Below are 17,634 nucleotides of genomic sequence, written 5' to 3'. Positions count from 1 at the left end.
ATCTGTAGAGGGTTTACGCAGTTCGTTTGCGAGAATAAAAAAAAATTGAAACCATTCGATTATAATGATAGAAACAGAAATAATACTGTAAATAAGGGATCGCGATAAAAAGGATTCTAGTGTTTTTGAGAGCTTACTGTTGGCATTGATGACCGATCTCGTTGTTGGGGAAGGAAGGGAACATCCGTTCTAATGGCGTCAGGACCCAAGCACTGTTGTCACATTTTGTCCTACAGTGTTTCAATATTTTGCTTTGTTTATGTTGCTCAAGTTCCACAAAAAGGAGACCAGAAATCCATTCGGACTTGCAAAGGTCGGTACAAGAAGGTGAGAGAAAGCCGTTTTTTCTGCTAGAACACGAATCAAGCCACGAAAGAAATTTTCTGAGAGCTCCGGGTGCAGTGACCTTGATACCGCTGTCATCTCTAAAGTATACGAGCGCGCGAAATTTAAATTGCGGTTTCATATCCAGATGATCGATAGACGCGCGAGATTTATCGATCGTTAATTTAAATCTGTTTAAAAATGATACTGACATTTAAGTTCCAGCATTTAAAATGGGCTAAACTTTTTATTAATATTTTATGAAAGTTTCGTATATAAACCTTAATAAATATTTTATATTTGCAGGCACAAATAAGTAATCCTTACAAATGGGAAGGAAGTAATTAAAAATAAAATTGTCTCCCATTGGTAACTAAAGTAAATAACTATGGAAGAAGCCCAGGCAGTGCTGCTGGAGGAAATGGAAGGTGCACAATATATCACCATTCAAAGGGCTGATGGAGAGCCACTAAGTAAGAGTGTTCCTCTCTTAACATTAAATGGAGAGTTAATCTCTGAGGGGATGGTTGTTGATATGATCAATGCTGGTGTTGGTACTGATTATGGTACAGCAACACAATATTATGAAGCAGATGACTTGTTACAACATGAATTAACAGAGGTAACATTTTGTTTTCTTGCATTCACATGTAAAAAATTGAATTTCAATTTCGTATACAGGAAGATCGCAGGCTAGCCGCGGCTTTAGTTGCTGTTCAACTACAACAACAACAGAAACAACAGCAGCTTCATAATCAATCTCAACACGAAGATTCAACTCTACCAGATGTTTCTCATTTAGAAACATTAACACCTGTTAATACTTATTCTATTCAAACTGTACCAGAATCAAATGCTCCGCCCGTGTATCCGACTTTGCAACCATTCAAAAGACTTGCGCATAACGTAAAACAGGAATTCATAAACGTTAAAAGCGAGTACGATATCGAAGTATCGGCTGAAAGCGGCGAAGAAGCAACACCAAGTTCTGGACCAAAGAGATCTTTACCTCATAAAAAGAGGATTCCTCGTAAACTTAAACAACAAACTAAAAGAAGCTCTTCACGGAAGGATGGCAATAGACTGAACTCAGATGCTATAAATGTAGAATCGTCTGGAGATATGCAAACTCACGTATTCAAATGCGAACTGTGTAACTCTAGATTTAGTAGTCAATTAAAGTTTTTCGAGCACCTTAAGGTAATTCAATTTTTGCGTATTTAATTGCGGATTGCGTTATATAGTGATCGAATCAATGATGCCTGCAACGATTGTTTATATTTCAGGTGCACTACGAACCTGTGAAACAGGAAACAAGAATAGCACAAGCAACAAATACTAATATCACAATATCTGTACCACAAACTGTTCAAAGTCTTGAAAATACTGTAATCGAAGAATTCAGTGAACCCGAAGATCTCATGGAAGGCATCAGAGGCGTCGGTAAGCAACCGTGAATGGAAATGAGAATGTTATTTCTTGGTATTTTTTAACTAAAAGCACACTAAAAATGTTTACAGTGGAGGAAACTGGTGCTCATATAGACGATGAAACAGAATCTCCACTATCTACCGTAAATAATCAATCGCCTGTATGGACTATTACCGATGTTACGGATCACGTACATAGGGACCATGTTAAACCGCCGACCGTTAATGAGCAAGACTTATATAAAAAAGAAAAAACTGACATTCCACAAACAACGAAAAAAAAGAAAATACTGAAAGCACGAAAATCAAGTATGTATACAAATTGTACATTTTCTTGTAAAGGTTTTCTCTTTGACCAATATACTTTCATATAATTGATTATGTTCGAAGATGAATTATCGTGTCCTCAATGTGATCGGTCATTCCACCATAAAAATAGTTTAGTATACCACATGCGATCTCACAGTGGAGAACGGCCGCATCAGTGTGAAGTTTGTGGAAAAAGTTTCTTCGCGGCTAGTGCTTTAAAGGTAACCTATTGCAATTAACACAACCATAAGTTTTGTCTATTAATCAGACTATTGGAAATATAGGTTCACAAGCGCCTTCATAGCGGCGATAAGCCGTACAAGTGTGAAGAATGCGGTCGACATTTTCGTCAATGGGGAGACTTGAAATACCATTCGACGAGCATCCATTCGGAACAAAAACAATATCAATGCGAATATTGTGGTAAAGACTTCGCGCGAAAATACTCTTTAATCGTTCACAGAAGAATCCATACCGGAGAAAAGAATTATCGTTGCGAATACTGTAACAAAACGTTTAGAGCGAGCAGTTACTTACAAAATCATCGCCGTATACATACTGGAGAGAAACCGCATTCATGCACAGTATGTGGAAAAGCATTTCGAGTGCGAAGTGACATGAAAAGGCATATGCATACACATTCTAGAGGAAGAACAGACAGACCTTTGAACAGGGTTATATCAAGCAAGAACATAGAGGATGAGAACGATAAAGGAGCACAAGCCAAAACAATTCAAGATCTCGTTAGGGATTTAAAATTAGAAGTGGAAGCAACAGGAGTCGTGGAAATTGTTCCACCGGACGATAATCCCGAAAGCATTTTGCCACATGCTGGTGGGCAAACTTTGGAATATACTGTGACGACTACGACAGACTCGAATCAAGATAGGGATCCATTGGAGGCAGTTGTACGTACTACCGATAACATGTAAGTTTATTTGTTTTAATTTACGTTGTGGTGTGAAAAAGTTTGCGAAAATATTTTGTGTTGTTATTTTTGCAGGCAGTATTTCTTCATGTAACGTTTATTCGGAAAAGAATTAAAGGTTGTTTTTGTACCGTAACGCGCGATCCAGCACGTGAGATAATCTAACGATGGAACGTGAAAGGTCTATTGCACAAAGATAGTGCTCTGACGAGTAGTGGACCTTCATTGTAAATGACTGATCGAAGTGCTATGCATCAACGCACTGCCTATGTAATTGTGCATACTGTACTTTCCAGTTTCTCTGCGATATACATTTAAGGAAACACGATCACGATTGATACAGTGTTTAAATAATATTCTTAAGACTGTTTTTAGCGAGAAACTTGTGAAAGTACAAAACAGAAAGGAAATCCTAAAAATATATATCAGTTTAATTGCATAAAGATATATATATATACATAAATCTATAAATACAGAATATAATTGAAATTGGTGGTCGAACTTCAGAAGCGTATTCTGTTTATCTCGAGTGCGAACAAAGGTCGTATAAACATGGATTCGGAAACTTTTCCTTACTGAGGTATAAGCATTTAAAATGTAAAACTAACGATTTTCAAAATTTGGGAAAATACTTTAAGGTAAACGTGTTCGACAGTTAATGAGAAGTGATTTTAGGTATAAAATTGGAAAAAAATTATTTCTAGCAATTTCTCTAACGAAATAAGCGAAAAGTATTTATATTCTCAAAGGAAAAATTATCTAATCTATTTTGTAGGTTTTGTTTTAATCACAGCAAACAAGAAACGCTCCTAACGTTTAATTGCCTATTCCATTTACACCCTGTATATATGTATGTACATTTTTAAGTCTAGGTAAGTTAGTCGTTTGTATCGCGAATCGTCGTTGAAAAATATATTTTTTACGTGAAGACATTTATAGAAACACTGTGGTCCACTTTTATTGCATTCTCCACAAAAAAAAAATCTGTAGTTCAGTCTTAAATAATCGAAGGTGTTAAAGATGGTGCAGGCACCGTGTTACTTGTATCAATGAAAACATGTAAAAGCTGAGCCATTTCTCTGGATTCGAGAGCTGCGTTGAGCTTTTCCGCCGCATCTTTGCTACTAATCCTGAAACGGATGGAGTGTATATAGAAAGTGGTGCAATTTATTTCAAGTTTTCAATTCAACTCTTCGGTAAACAACTGTTTTAAATAAATTTTAATTTTTGATATATGTAAATATAAAATGGAGAATGACGAAATTCTTCGACTTTATTACTGACAGAGTAATCGATGAACGATATTAATAAAATTATGTATCAATTATTTTCTTTACATTACGTTGCCAATTATGTTCCTAAACATTTTTTATTATAATTTATATAATATCGTTTATATAATATACGATCAATATTTGAAATAAGAATCTGAAAGAAGAAAGTTGTCATTTTCTTTTTTTGCTCGAATAAGAATATTCGAAATATTAAATGTTAATTTAAATTTAAATCGATGATAGAAGAAACAAGCGAGAAAGAAAAGTAAAGTATATGATTTTGTTAATACAGAATACATTGTGTTTTGCAAGTTGACGAATGAAATGCAATTGTTAATTGTAATATATTGTCAATATATGTCATATTATTTATACATTACCTGCGAGACCGTTTAGCTCTTTCCCAATCAACATAAAGATCTGTAATTACTCCGTGCAGCCTATCTAAAATTTCGTTATCCTTCGCCATTTGTGATTTGATTTCTGTTTCTTCCTGTAGCAATTCTTGGTACTCTGAGCACAGATTCTGTTTTGGATTTTCTTTTAATTCCCATTCTTCTAGCGCATTTAAAATTTTTACTTTCGTAATTAATTTGTGAGCCGTGTTCAATCTCGGAAGCATTAACTCCAGCACTCTGGATATACTGCCCTCTGCGACGTCTGTGGAGATACTTTTTGTTCAACCGAAACGAACATTTGAAAAAAAACTCAGTTTAAAAAAATAGTCGACGCATCAAAATAACGTACCACAAAATACATCTAACTTAATTTTTCTCTTTGTTGCTTCTCTCGTCAATATATCTCTGAGAATTATGATACTCGATATATTCTCCCCAAGGAAAATAGCATTTCCTTTTCTAAAAATTAATAAATCGTTGAAACCAGTATCGCGTCGGAGCATCGAAAGACTTACTTGTATGTGCATTTCAAAATTGTGCCCACGACAGACGAAACGTATGATAAAGTAGCTTCGCCTTCTTGCAAGTGAGGCCTTTCAGGAACATCGGGTAATATCAAAGAAAGCCAGGCGTGCATCTAGAGTATATCAAAGTATATTTAATCCTTAAAACGGATTCGAAGGGAAGGATTAGAATTACTGGTATACTTCAATGTTGGTCTTTGGTAAAATATATTTTTATAGTTTAAGAATCTACCTCCGCAACGGTGAAGCTTCCAATCAATTTTAATTCGTTAAAAGACTTTCCAGAGAACTCTGTGTCATCTGTTTCGTGTTGTCTTACGTGGAGGGAAAGGGCATATATGGGTATCGATATTCTACGACAGCATTTCGGCTGTACCTAAATTACAAAGAGGTTTCTGGATTATATAATTTGATATATATTTTTATTTTATATAAAGAGACGTACGTAAAGCGTGACATCCGAATATTTTCAAACCTAGTGGTAAAGTATCTTGCAAATATTCAAGTTTCACGCTTTACATGCTTCATTCTCTATATACAAGAGAATTGAAAGTATACTTGTGAAGTTACGTAGATTTGTAAAACACCTGGTTGACCTTCGATGGTTCTTAATCTCATTTCAAGATGATTAGTATTTACCTATAAATAATAATCAGCTTAAAAATATCTTACATTTCACTGTTTCCTCTGTAACTTATGCTTACTTGGCAACGATAAGTAGCAAGGACAAAATTGCCATCTCTAGGATTGCAAGCAGAGAGGCTGACTACCGCACTGTTGCTTTCCACATCCAGTAATTTTATCGGTGTGTCTGATTGTACTAAAATATTGTCTATCGGAGTATCAAGTTCTATGGAAAGCGAATACGATGCGTCTTCCTGGTTCAAAACCATCCTGGAAGCGATTTCTTTAGTCTTCGTTATTAAAACGTATCCACGTAAAAATAACGATTGCATTACCTATGATTTACTGACAAAATTAACGGCGCTAAAGGATCGACAGTAAAATTAGCTGCTTCCTTTTCTTCGTTAAGTTTTTCCTGTAATTGTTGTATCTCTGCTTTCAACTTAATCAAACCGTCATTTTGATCAGATTCCAAAAGTCCAGGTGGTCTGGTGGTCAAGCCAAATATCCGGCCTGAATACGTTGTAACCAGAACCTCAGGATATTTTGCAGCTCCAATTACACCACCTACCACCGAACTGATACTCTCATTGGCATTCTAAAACACGAGAGTCCTCAGCGATAAAAAATTACGAATCACGACGTGTACATACGTAACGATAGCGAAAGGACGGTGACGTGTCTTCGTCAGGAAATGTGTACACTTCGACAGTACCGTCTTGTCGACCGACAAGTATATCCAAACCATCTTGCAATTCGTAAGTGTCTAAAGAAGTGACCTCGGAGCCTGTCACGTTCAACAACCAAGTGATTCTCAATGTTTTGTTACCCTGAAGAATCAGTAAACCTATCCTGCCATCCATGGTTCCGACCAGAACACGGTCTTTAGATTCGGTATCACCCTCTCTATAAAGATTATCGTCAGGAAGCGTACGATATGGGATTAAAAGTGATATGTAAAGTAACAGAACATTGAGAACCTGTATAAAGATAGCACCGTAGGCACGCTCGGAAGTCTAAGAACCGCTGGGCTCTTTGTGCCATGAAGAACTCGTACCTAGAAAAAGTAAATCGATTAGAAAAAGATTGACCGTAACGCGATAAATAAATTAATTTTACTGCACAATCTCCGCAAGCGAGGATCGCATAAACGGTAGAACCTTCGGCGGGCAAAAGAACAACATCGTATAAGGTTTCACCGGCCAAATAAGAGTCAGCATCTTTGCAATCGTGGTATCTGTGATAAAGATCCCGAGCGCATGCTGCAAGATGCGGTCCAAGCACACACCTAAGAATTATAAAACGTGATAGGATTTATTCGAATTTATCAGTGCTCTTGTATAGCCCAAAGCGAGCAAACTCACATTGCTGAAATGGGATCTATCAAATTTGTGTCGAAATCTAGGAATAGTTTTCCTTTTTTCGAGTAACCCTTCACGGTATTTCCGTGCGCAATGTAAATCTTATCGCGCGCGGAACCACCTAGAACTAGTTTATTAATTTTCGGGCCGGGTAGAGACTTGAACGACAGCTGTAGCTCGCCCTTCTTCATACCTATATTAAAAATTAATTGTTTGTTCAGCAATTGAAAACAGGGATTGTGAAAGCGGCGTAAAACTTGTATAAAACTTACCGTAGACGTGTAACACGCCATCGTGGTCAGCAACAGCAAACTTTTGAGTTTGTCTATGCTCCGACGTGGAGAAAATCTTTGTTGTACCTCGAGATGTAACACCCACGGCTGTGTAGTCTATTCTCGATAATGGTAGAGTCATTTTGAACGGCAAAACTTTTCAGGCGATATCACAAATTGGAAAAAACTTTACTTGGTCGCGATCATGATCGAGCAACTTTTCTCAAGTCTCAAGGACAGTGAAATGGTAAATGATTTTATAAGACAGAAGAAAGATGATAAATCATCGTGGTATTCGATGAACAGCGAAGCTTCGCAACATCATTGTGAGTGCACATGCGCGACGATCAATTTAACCATAGCGACAAACCATCACAACAAACTATTCTTTGTACATAGTCTTATTTTTCTGTAAAAATAGTTTTAATTAAAGAGATATATGCTTTTTTAAGTAAAATATTAAAAGAAAATGAAAGTAATATTGATTAGAAAAAGAAGAAATGCTTGAAAACATTGGATTTTTTTATATTAAATTGCAAACATATTCGATGGACCTTTGATTTGAATGAGTTTATTCAAACGAATTGTCAATATAAACTCTCGAGTATTTCCTTGGATTATTTATAATACATTTACAATTATTGGTCGAGGCTAGGGTTGGCAGTGTCAAACTTTAAAACTCCCAGTTCTTTCCTAAAAACCAGTGTAAAAAGTAAACTACATTAAATGTAAAGACTCCTAGAAATTATGTAATTGAACCTTACGCTACATGTAATACTTATAAAAATATATGTTACAAACAATTTTTGAAGTCAGGCACATGTGTTCTGCAAATATAAAGTTATTGGTAGCATAACCATAAACATTAAAAACATTAAATTATTTATGTTTTTATTATGAAAAATGATAACACAATGATCCTCTTATTCTGAATTACAGCGTTGTTTACTTTTTCCTTTAAAATTGATCAGCGATCTAAGAAAATGTTTCCTTTGCAAGCTGATTTCGAATTTCGAATCCTTTCCTTAGATCATTGACCGAGCATTTAAGTAATCAATCATTCTTTTAACGCGCGACTGCAAGGGGTTAGTATTGTTTTATCAGCACCCTTAAAATTAAATGTTACTGGTACAAATTAGTCCTTAACTGGTGTTTCATGTTTCAGAAAGAAGTACACTTTAATTTTAACAATTTTTTATTTCGTTCCTCCTATATTATTCGTGTCCATTGGACACATCTAATTGAAGAATAAAAAATATACTCTGATCTAAGGGGTTGTCTTTGATTACTTATATCTAAAATTTACACCGGCAGGGAACTGAACAAAATCGATAGTACCAACTACGATCAAAACCATTTGCGATTGCAAATACAATTTCTTTCAAAGCGACAGATCCTGAAGGAGGGTGCTACTCGTTCAACTGCAAGTTGTGTATTACCCATCTGCTTAACCCCTTCCCATATTTTAACGAGTCTGACTCGTGATGAAGATTTTGGCCCAAACATGAATGTCACGAGCCAGACTCGCGAACAGAAAGTCGGCTCAAATGTAAACATCACGAGCCAGGCTCACGGACAACAAATCACTATCGTCATTGAGTTTTAGTTCCTATCGGTACGCCACAAGAGTTGGTCACGATTTTTATAATCTCTGTTTCAAAGCAGTTTAGCATCAGTCTGGTCTGTTTACCGCGCATTGACGCCTACCGTTTGGGCCCGGATTTCGTCAAGCTAAATGCCACGGGAAGGGGTAAATATTTTCAAATAACTTTTGTCTCCGAATACGTTCATTTCGAATAGTAATCATTTAATTTCTATACCCTCCACACATATGCTTCCTTTCTCACCCCCAAGGTTTCCTTCAGTATCTAGTTCGAGCAGCACCGACTCCCGAATCTGCGTAAACAGGGTCGACTGCAAATGAAAAATAAAATCCTCGACGATACGAACGATTCGGGCTAATTAGCGACAGAGACGGGTAAAATTTTTATTTGGATAAAAATCACGAATAACGAATAAAAGAAAACTGAACTTTTTATTCGTTGCTGATCGACAACGAATTAGAATTCGAATATTATTCTTATCATTGAACTAGGAAAAAACTTAAGTACCTAAGCAACCGTTCAATCGAATAAATGTCGCGAATAAAATTACTGCCCGTCTCTGATTAGCGGCAACGAATGGATAACGAAGAGACGGCGATACTGCACGGTGAGAACTAACGACAAGAACCGCAGAACAAACGTGTATTAACATCGTACGAGTTCGCAACCCTAGGCTCGATCGACGCTGAGCTTAATAGCCAGCGAAGGTGCCTGGCGGCCGAGGAACGTCGAAACGTGGGTTCCCGTCGTAGGAGACCTGTGCACTGAATCCGTGCTTCCAATCGGCGGTGTAACGGACAATCTGCAGCCTTCCGTCCGGAAGCTGGACTCTGTATTCTCCGCGAACGATATCGCCGTCGCTTATGGCGTTGTGGGAGTAATCGTTGCCGAACGCGTCTTCCTTCACGGCGTAGTTGAAATCGAACGGCATGCCCGGCTCGTGATGATGGTGATCATGCTGAAATTAATTCCTAGACTTAGAACTAAGGTCCTCGAGTTTCTTCCCTTTTACCGTTAAACCCAGAGAAATCGGCTGAAGAGTCGCCGAGTTGCAACTAGTAAGGTAAGTACCAATGCCCAACACATTTTAAGATATAAATAATTAAAGTGTGACAGTTATAAGTTAGTCTTGCATAATCCCATCGATTCACAGGGTGTCTCGTGAAATTTAATATTAATTCGGTTCACAAGTTTTTGTGTAGTTTTGTACTGGAAGAAAATATGTACTAAGCAATTAGGAGAACCCTAAAATTAGACCCTTTGTAAGTGTCAGAGTCTGTAGATTGCACGACACTCGCAAACAATTTTGACCGACTCGCGACACTTATCGAGCCACGGCCTGGTGTAGACTGCACGACACTTACAAAGAATTCATTTTATTGCAATTTAGAATGGTGATACTTATCGACGATTCACCGTGGTACGCGAGCATCGTTAGACCCTGATGAAGGCAATTGCTACTTACTCCACCAGGAGTAATGGTGTTACTAGTAGGCCCAGTTGGTGTTCCATAGTCTGGGAACTCTGGAGTGGGTCTTGGACCTGTGGGTGGATATCCTTCGCCCGGAGTCGGTCTCGACGACGGGAATTTCGTGACTGGCTTGGTACTAGGATAGGGGCGCATTGTTCTTGGATAAGGTGTTGTCGTGGAGAAGGGGGGCCGTGAGGTCGAGGGTTTTGGGAACGGTACCCGAGGTGTATCGTAATTGTAACCCTTTGTTGGCTCGGGTGGCAGGTATGTGTTACGTCTCGTTCCAGGAGGTAAGTCGCAAATGACGTGGACCACTGCCACGCAGAGTATCGTTATCTGTAATAAAACACTTAATGGACGTCTGGTTTTCTTCAGTTTACATCGCGGATCTCTATGAATCCCAGAGAAGACCTGCTACATCTGATATCTGTGTTTCTATTTAATGTCTCTGCTTAACACATTGACTGCCCGTATCTGGAACCGTGCAATATTCTACTACCTATTCTAGGTAACATGTATCATTGTGATGTAGCTAAGATTTTCAAGTTTAAGAAATGTTTCAAGTTATTCTATTGAACAGCCACCGTGTTAAGACGATAAAGTATATTTTTCATTCGTGCTAAAATTTTTAAAACTAATTTCTTTACAAACATTGTATCTTATTACTTCACCACCGAGTGTAGTATTTTAGTTTCACTCTCGACCCGTTCCAGACCCTCATCTAAATTTACGATTAACGACTACCAGCACAGATCTAAACTGGAGAAATGCCAAGATGCTGGGCAAGGATTAAGCAAATGACCTACGAGAAGAAAATGATATCGAAGATTGTTGATCATTCTTGGAAGGTAGAAGAACTATTTATGAACCGTAGTGGAAAAGTAGAATGATTAAAAAATTGAAACAGTGCCACAAGTTTCATCAGTTCCTCATGAACGCAACCATCAGAGACAGGATTTAAGTGTCTCTTCAGAGATAAATGTCCTCCTACTCTATCCTCCTACTCCCATTTACACAATCACATTCAATTACCGTGCAGTAATCGGTTGACGCGCAACTTTTAATGGTACCGCGTTTCCTCTCTCTAATAAAACGCGTGTCAGCTGCAGATAATCGTGATGAGAATGTAATGAACTGTTGGCGTGTCGCAAACTGATGTACCAGATTTGGTAACAGGACGACAGATGTATAATGCGACGGTCGAGGTGAGCGCAAGGATTAGGTTGAACGCGGGCACCGTTTTCCTCGATTAGAAACTGAGAAGATGCCCTCGTGTTTCGCAAGTTTCTATTAGACCGCGTGTCATAAGCGACAGTCACGGTTAAATGCGTGTAAACGCATCTAATCAACCTCCCAAGACAGTGCTTTCCCGGTGGTCTTCGATAGAAATAAAAACATTCAAGTGTTGATGATTTATCGCAGAATAAAGAAGTCTTCCGAAGCGATTAAAGTTTAGATAATAGATTTTTTGGTCAATGGTGGCGGGCTAAATTCGATACAAGTTTCGTCATAATATATGCAAAAGAAAGATTCGTGCAACAGAAGGTTAATAATACGCGAGAAGTTCTATTGAAAAAAAGAAATCATTGGGATCAGAAGACACTGAAAAGAATAAAGAGTACTTAAAGCGCGAGATAAGTAATTGTGCGGAGTGTTTCACGCTGCGAATGTGACGCTTATTTACAGTTTCGCAACGATTTAATTACACGTCTTCCGCCTCATTTCTAATTCGCCTCTTCGCTGACTCCGGTGCAACGAAATGCGTGCGAAATTGTTTTCCCTAGGCGGATTTTGTCCCCAGTTTCGATTTCAGATAAAAAGATTAATACGAAGATAATCTCGAGATGAGTTTCACGCACGTTAAAATGATTGTTAAATAAATTAGGAACACTTTCACTGGAAAAACTCAGGGAAGAAATTTATCAAGTGTAAAAAATCAAAATTTGTATCAAGATTATCGAATAACGAATAAAAGTTAAACCCGTTGAATAAAAATAAAAATTTCTATTATAGAACGAAATAGAATTATGTCTGTAATGAGTTGCGGTAACTCGATAATTTTTTGCGATAGTAATTATGCCAATTACGGTGTATCGTCTTGTGTTGATTCAACTCGACGATGGCAGAAATTAACAATAAGAAAGTTAATTAATTTACGAAACGTCAATTTACGCGTTGTAGCTAATTACATATTCTTGCGGTAAAGTTCTAACGAAGAGTCGTCCAACCTTGTTGATTGCAGACGGGGAACAAGATGAAACGCGTGGTTTCGAAGACTATGATATCCGTGAAAATAAAGTGAAACGGTTGGTGTTACAAACTGTTGTTGCTTTAATGATGCATCTTGATTCAGATAAAATACTTGGAGCTCTTTATGCTTATGTGTGAAAAGAAACCGGCTCCGTTTCCCTTGGACAGGAGCCAGCCAAAAAGATGGGGAGGCGAGGAAAAATGAGAATATTGCAAAATAATTCGCAGTCTCGCGGAGAATATTAAGTAGCCTCTCTCGCTTAGAGCCGCCGCTCATTTAAATTTACTAACTGCAGAGAAATTCAGTTGGCATCAGACTTACACCATTGTTTCAGCAGTTATTGTTTAACGTTCATTGCCACAGCCAAAGTGATGCAAATCCTTTTAAATCTCGAAGGACTACAGTTTTCATGTGAATTACATTATACAGCTGGAAGCACGTTTAATAAAATCACGGAGAATCGACGAAAGTAAACGGAATGATCGTTAATAAATATAAGGGAACTACTGTCGTACAATAAAAATAAGTCCAACTTTATCCTGTCTATGTGCAAACACGCGTCACGAGTCTCCATTGTTGCAATTATTTCTCCTACAAAGTGTCCTTTTCTTTACGATCGTAACAATCAGACGACCAAAAGACACCCATAAAACCTTTCACGCAGATATATTACACGTTCCAGGGATCCTTCGAGAGAGGACATTGCTCCACAAAAAAAAATGTTCATCCTGTTGACACAATTACCAGCGATAAAACTTCAGCAGTATCCGTAAATCCATCAAGTTTCGCTTCAAACGTTTATGACCTCGTTGCGCAAAAGGGATCATACAGCTATCATTATCAGATGTCTTTAAACTTCAAAGAATAAAACGCTGCGGAATCTTCGCGAACCGTGCTAAGGTGTGTTCTGTCTCCAAGGAGGAGAAGAAGAATAGGACCTGCTAAACTGAGTCGTGTTTCACGAGTCACGTAACACCAAACACACTTTCTATTACGGTTAATTAGACCAAGTCGTTACGACAGCTATTTAGAATTAAATTATGCGATCGCCTGCAACCGAACGAGACACAGCGTATTGTAAACAGCAACTCTGAACTTTTAAACCCTTTGACGGGACCAAGAATTCAAAGAAGATGAACGATGCAAATTTCGAGACTTTCGACTATGATTCGTAGTCGCCAAACGAGCCAACGCATAAAATCGAAGCTAAATGCAAAAATTTTAAATATCATTCTAGAGACTATGACGAATTAAATTCAGGACTTAAGTAGCCACATCAGGATTCCCTAGCGCCCGAGGCAATTGGCAAACGTATGCATATCGATAAATCAATTACGAGGGTCCGTCGCGTGATTCATCTCTCTCCTGATTAATCGCAGAATCCGCGAGGAGTATACGGCACTGAGGAATAACTCGCGATAATTTGTTGACACCTCTCCCCCGTGGACACGTGAATTGAGATTTATGCGTCACGAGGTTCACCGGTTGGGAGGCTGTAATTAATTATAATAATTAGACGGCCGAAGGAATCGGTGTTCACGGCTTGGAACGACACTCCTCGCGCCTCGGCGTCGCTTATCACTTTTCACTCGCTGGACTACCGCGGGGGGAACCCTGTATTTCTCGAGCGCTCCTTTGATAGCAAAGTACAAATTCTTTTCAGGAATGCGATAAACCAGTCATAGTATCCGCCGCGAATACTGATGATTTTCTTGCAAACATTTCTCTACGAAAGTTCCTACTTACTAAATACGACCAGCTAAAATACGCTAGCAAAGTAGTTTAGTTGTGGTTTTCGAATTTTAAAAGTAGTATCGAACGACGTAACAATTTTTTAAAATGGTAAACCAAATGCTCGAATAAATATTAATCGGTTCAAGGCACGTACCTGAAGGTAAAACATGACGTGAGGGCAACAATGTTGACCCAGGCGTACTGAAATTAATTCACGCACCGCTTTTCGGAATGTGCCACTGCGGGAAATAGAAAGTCAACCCTTTACAGAAGCACCGTTACAACATAAAATATAGAAAAAAAAAATGTGAAACGTGTATCGAGATTTCCCAGAAATAATGTACGACGCGGTAGAAAAATTATAGTTTCCAAAGGCATAAATTTAAAGGAAACGTAAATTATCGTGATCCGATTTAATGCGCGCTTTACGACATAAAGGGTTGAATAGACCTCAACGACATTTCACGGTTAACCACACCCTGACTTCGGTACGATTGTTCGTAGCATTGCATGCATGCACACCACTCCCTGTTGGAAATCACGAGTAAAGGAACTCTCAGTTGTTAAATAATCTTTGAAATCTTCGCCGACAGGATCGATCGATTATTCACTCGTTCTCAGGACCAAAACTCTTAATTCCCATTTTACCGACTTTACACCGTTAAAACAAATTTTCGTTTCGAAGATTACTTTCACGACGGTTTATAAATTACAAAATTGTTATATTCGAATTTTTTGTAACGGAAGTTAAGAGGGCCACCAAGGTGCAATTTCGGCATGTAGAATTCCCTGAAAGATTCCCCACTTGGAGACAGAGACGAGCAAAATTTTATTCGAATAATTACGACATTTTATAATTAAAATTTTGATCTTTTTTATCCGTACAACAATTTTGCTCGTTCTTGCCTGTGAATATCCTGTATACGTGTTTCCTCGATAAAAATCGAAACTAGAATTTTTTTGTTGTTGCGAGTCCTATATCCACGAGTATAGTATCCTTCCCAAAGGAATGCTTTTCTTGTCACAAAACAACGTGAACGAAATCATTGATAAAGCGAAGGTAGTCCCCAAAGTTCTCACAGAAGACACGTAACACTTGACAGAGAAATTAAAGATTCCTGGTCCCGTGAAGAATCAGGATTAAAGGAGCACCGTGTGTCACCGGGGGATGGGTGAGGGAGGGGGTAGTTCAATGAAGTGTCGCCGAGGTCTGACGAACTATACGTCTCTCGAGCCGCCCTTAGAATCGGACCTACGTCGGATACACGGATACGGTTCAGGTGAGGCACGTGTCTCGTTGTATACAATATCGTTGCACTCCGGCACACGGCTGTGAATAAAGTCAGTACGTAACTGCTGGGCATGCTGGCAGGATGGGTTTATATAGCGTGGCTCTAATAAGATGATACTTGAACGCGTTGGGACCGGGGCCCCGATGAACAGAAAGGGGGGACGATGATGCGCGTTGCCTTGCTTCGTCTCACCTTGCCTCACCTTGCCTTAGAACCTTGCCTGAATTGACCCGGAGAAGGCGAATCCTGCGTTGCTTTTCTTCACCCACCGAATTCTGGACGACTTCTTTCTCCAGTTTGACCATCGAACGTCGCGGGGACTCCCAGACGCGCCTAGGGGAGTTCTTTACCCGCCAGCGTTTAAGATCCCAGTCTATGGGATCGTATGGTAGGGTAGATTTTAAAAGCGTTGTTTGTTTCATAAAAACCGTGTTTACTTTCTTGGTAATGTCAGAACTATTTTAATTGATCCGCTAGAGACCAATCTTGCAAAATTAACGTTCGTAGCAGTGGACAGTATAATTGTACAAACTAAATGATAGCTTATAGTAATACGAATAAAAATTGTATTTTTAGACATTCCGGACCCTATGTTTCGTCTCTGCTATAATTCATCGCTGATCGTACCCAGAGTCTCCGGTTTAAAATTGCATCTCGATGCTTCTAATAATCGCCAGGAATTCGCAATCTTTGAATGTAATTACATTAGAACGTAAGAGAGACATACTCTCGCCTAGCATCTCTTATTAAGGATCTCTCATTAACAATTGAATAAGGCCTCTGCGCGCGTTTGCAGTAAATGGAATCGCCATTTCATCGAACACGGAAACCATCAACGGAAAGAAGAAGCAGTTCGAGGGGCGCATCGCGCAACAAGAAATTCTCACAACGAGTAATCGAGATGTGCAACGATGAGGACAGGAATAGAAATCGCGTCTGTAGCAATTTCCGAGGATAATTTCGCATCGTGGCCCGTGGAAAAATTTTTGAGTCCCCGTAAACGTAACATGACAAATCGCCGAGCGTATTTCGTTGCATCGTGGGAAGGCTAATCCGGATCAATGCGATCCAAATGATCTTTCAAGCCGCGCGCTGACTTCTAGCCTCGAAGGTGCAGCATGAAGAAGTCATTCCATCGATTATCGTGCTACGTATCAGAAAGAATTTGATATTTCATAGGTGTTCTCGAACGATCGGGAAGAACTGAACGCTTCATTGATGCGTCGGAGTCTCGTGACTCCTTTTGGCGATCCTCTTTCTCGTGATCGTCGATCCTCGGAGATTGATTTCTACGAAAAAGTAAACCACCGGTGAAACTTTGTAATCATTAAGTGATATCAAAGTGAGAGATGATCTTCGTTTTTACTTCTTTACTACCTACCGAATAATAATTGACAAATCATACAGTCTTCCTAAATAGGGGGATGATCCTAAATGCCAAAACAAGACGAAAGTCAACAATATTTCTGCGCGGAAATTCTAATCGTCGTGCGTTATTCGAGAGAAAATTCCGTTCGTCTCCAAAAAAGCGTATTTCTCGTGGGATGACCTAATATTTTTGCGAACCATCCTCGGCGCATAGCTTCAGCAGGCAAGCGGAGAAAGGCACGCGCGGGTACGCACGCTCGGAATTGCTTGGCGAGCAATCCGCCTTCTCGCCCAGCCTTACGTGCATCCAGCAAGACCGAGCAAGACCAGGTCAGGGCAGAGTACTTGGATCGTTACTTCAACCCTTTCACGGCCGAGGAGATGCCCAGTTTCTGCGTTTACGCTCCAACGCATCGCAGTTTTGAAAGTTGAAAAGAGCGCTGAATCTTACGAAGGGGGCTTCTTCACCG

General features: G+C 39.0%; 3 protein-coding genes across 5 annotated transcripts; 1 reads left to right on the top strand and 2 right to left on the bottom strand.

The window, feature by feature from the left end:
• The first annotated feature begins 175 nt into the window (after positions 1-175).
• Positions 176-4,577, top strand: LOC143344043 (uncharacterized). 2 transcript variants are annotated; one of them, XM_076769617.1, is made up of 8 exons: positions 176-313; positions 631-946; positions 1,006-1,524; positions 1,611-1,767; positions 1,845-2,063; positions 2,145-2,284; positions 2,348-2,991; positions 3,067-4,577. In XM_076769617.1, the coding sequence occupies exons 2-8, from the start codon at positions 713-715 to the stop codon at positions 3,083-3,085; spliced, it is 1,932 nt and encodes a 643-aa protein (XP_076625732.1). In that variant the 5' UTR covers positions 176-313; positions 631-712; the 3' UTR covers positions 3,086-4,577. The 2 variants fall into 2 exon arrangements, with proteins under 2 accessions (XP_076625732.1, XP_076625733.1); XM_076769618.1 differs by having other exon boundaries at positions 176-327.
• LOC143344042 (BBSome complex member BBS7) lies at positions 3,922-7,586 on the bottom strand. Its single transcript, XM_076769616.1, has 13 exons — positions 7,445-7,586; positions 7,176-7,365; positions 6,931-7,099; positions 6,792-6,868; positions 6,465-6,717; positions 6,147-6,409; positions 5,892-6,081; positions 5,746-5,826; positions 5,420-5,563; positions 5,179-5,300; positions 5,013-5,122; positions 4,646-4,925; positions 3,922-4,121 (listed from the first exon to the last, which is right to left on the bottom strand). Exons 1-13 carry the CDS (start codon positions 7,584-7,586, stop codon positions 3,989-3,991), a joined length of 2,154 nt encoding a protein of 717 aa, XP_076625731.1. The 3' UTR covers positions 3,922-3,988.
• Positions 7,587-8,458: 872 nt separating this feature from the next.
• On the bottom strand, positions 8,459-15,842 carry LOC143344050 (uncharacterized). 2 transcript variants are annotated; one of them, XM_076769639.1, is made up of 4 exons: positions 15,761-15,842; positions 14,659-14,743; positions 10,514-10,855; positions 8,459-10,006 (listed from the first exon to the last, which is right to left on the bottom strand). In XM_076769639.1, the coding sequence occupies exons 2-4, from the start codon at positions 14,671-14,673 to the stop codon at positions 9,740-9,742; spliced, it is 624 nt and encodes a 207-aa protein (XP_076625754.1). In that variant the 5' UTR covers positions 14,674-14,743; positions 15,761-15,842; the 3' UTR covers positions 8,459-9,739. The 2 variants fall into 2 exon arrangements, with proteins under 2 accessions (XP_076625754.1, XP_076625755.1); XM_076769640.1 differs by lacking the exon at positions 15,761-15,842 and having other exon boundaries at positions 14,659-14,795.
• Between the last annotated feature and the right edge of the window lie 1,792 nt (positions 15,843-17,634).

This window comes from Colletes latitarsis, chromosome 7, assembly GCF_051014445.1.
Source record: "Colletes latitarsis isolate SP2378_abdomen chromosome 7, iyColLati1, whole genome shotgun sequence".
In the NCBI taxonomy this organism is placed as follows: domain Eukaryota; kingdom Metazoa; phylum Arthropoda; class Insecta; order Hymenoptera; family Colletidae; genus Colletes; species Colletes latitarsis.
This window is presented reverse-complemented; position numbering and strand designations above follow the sequence as displayed.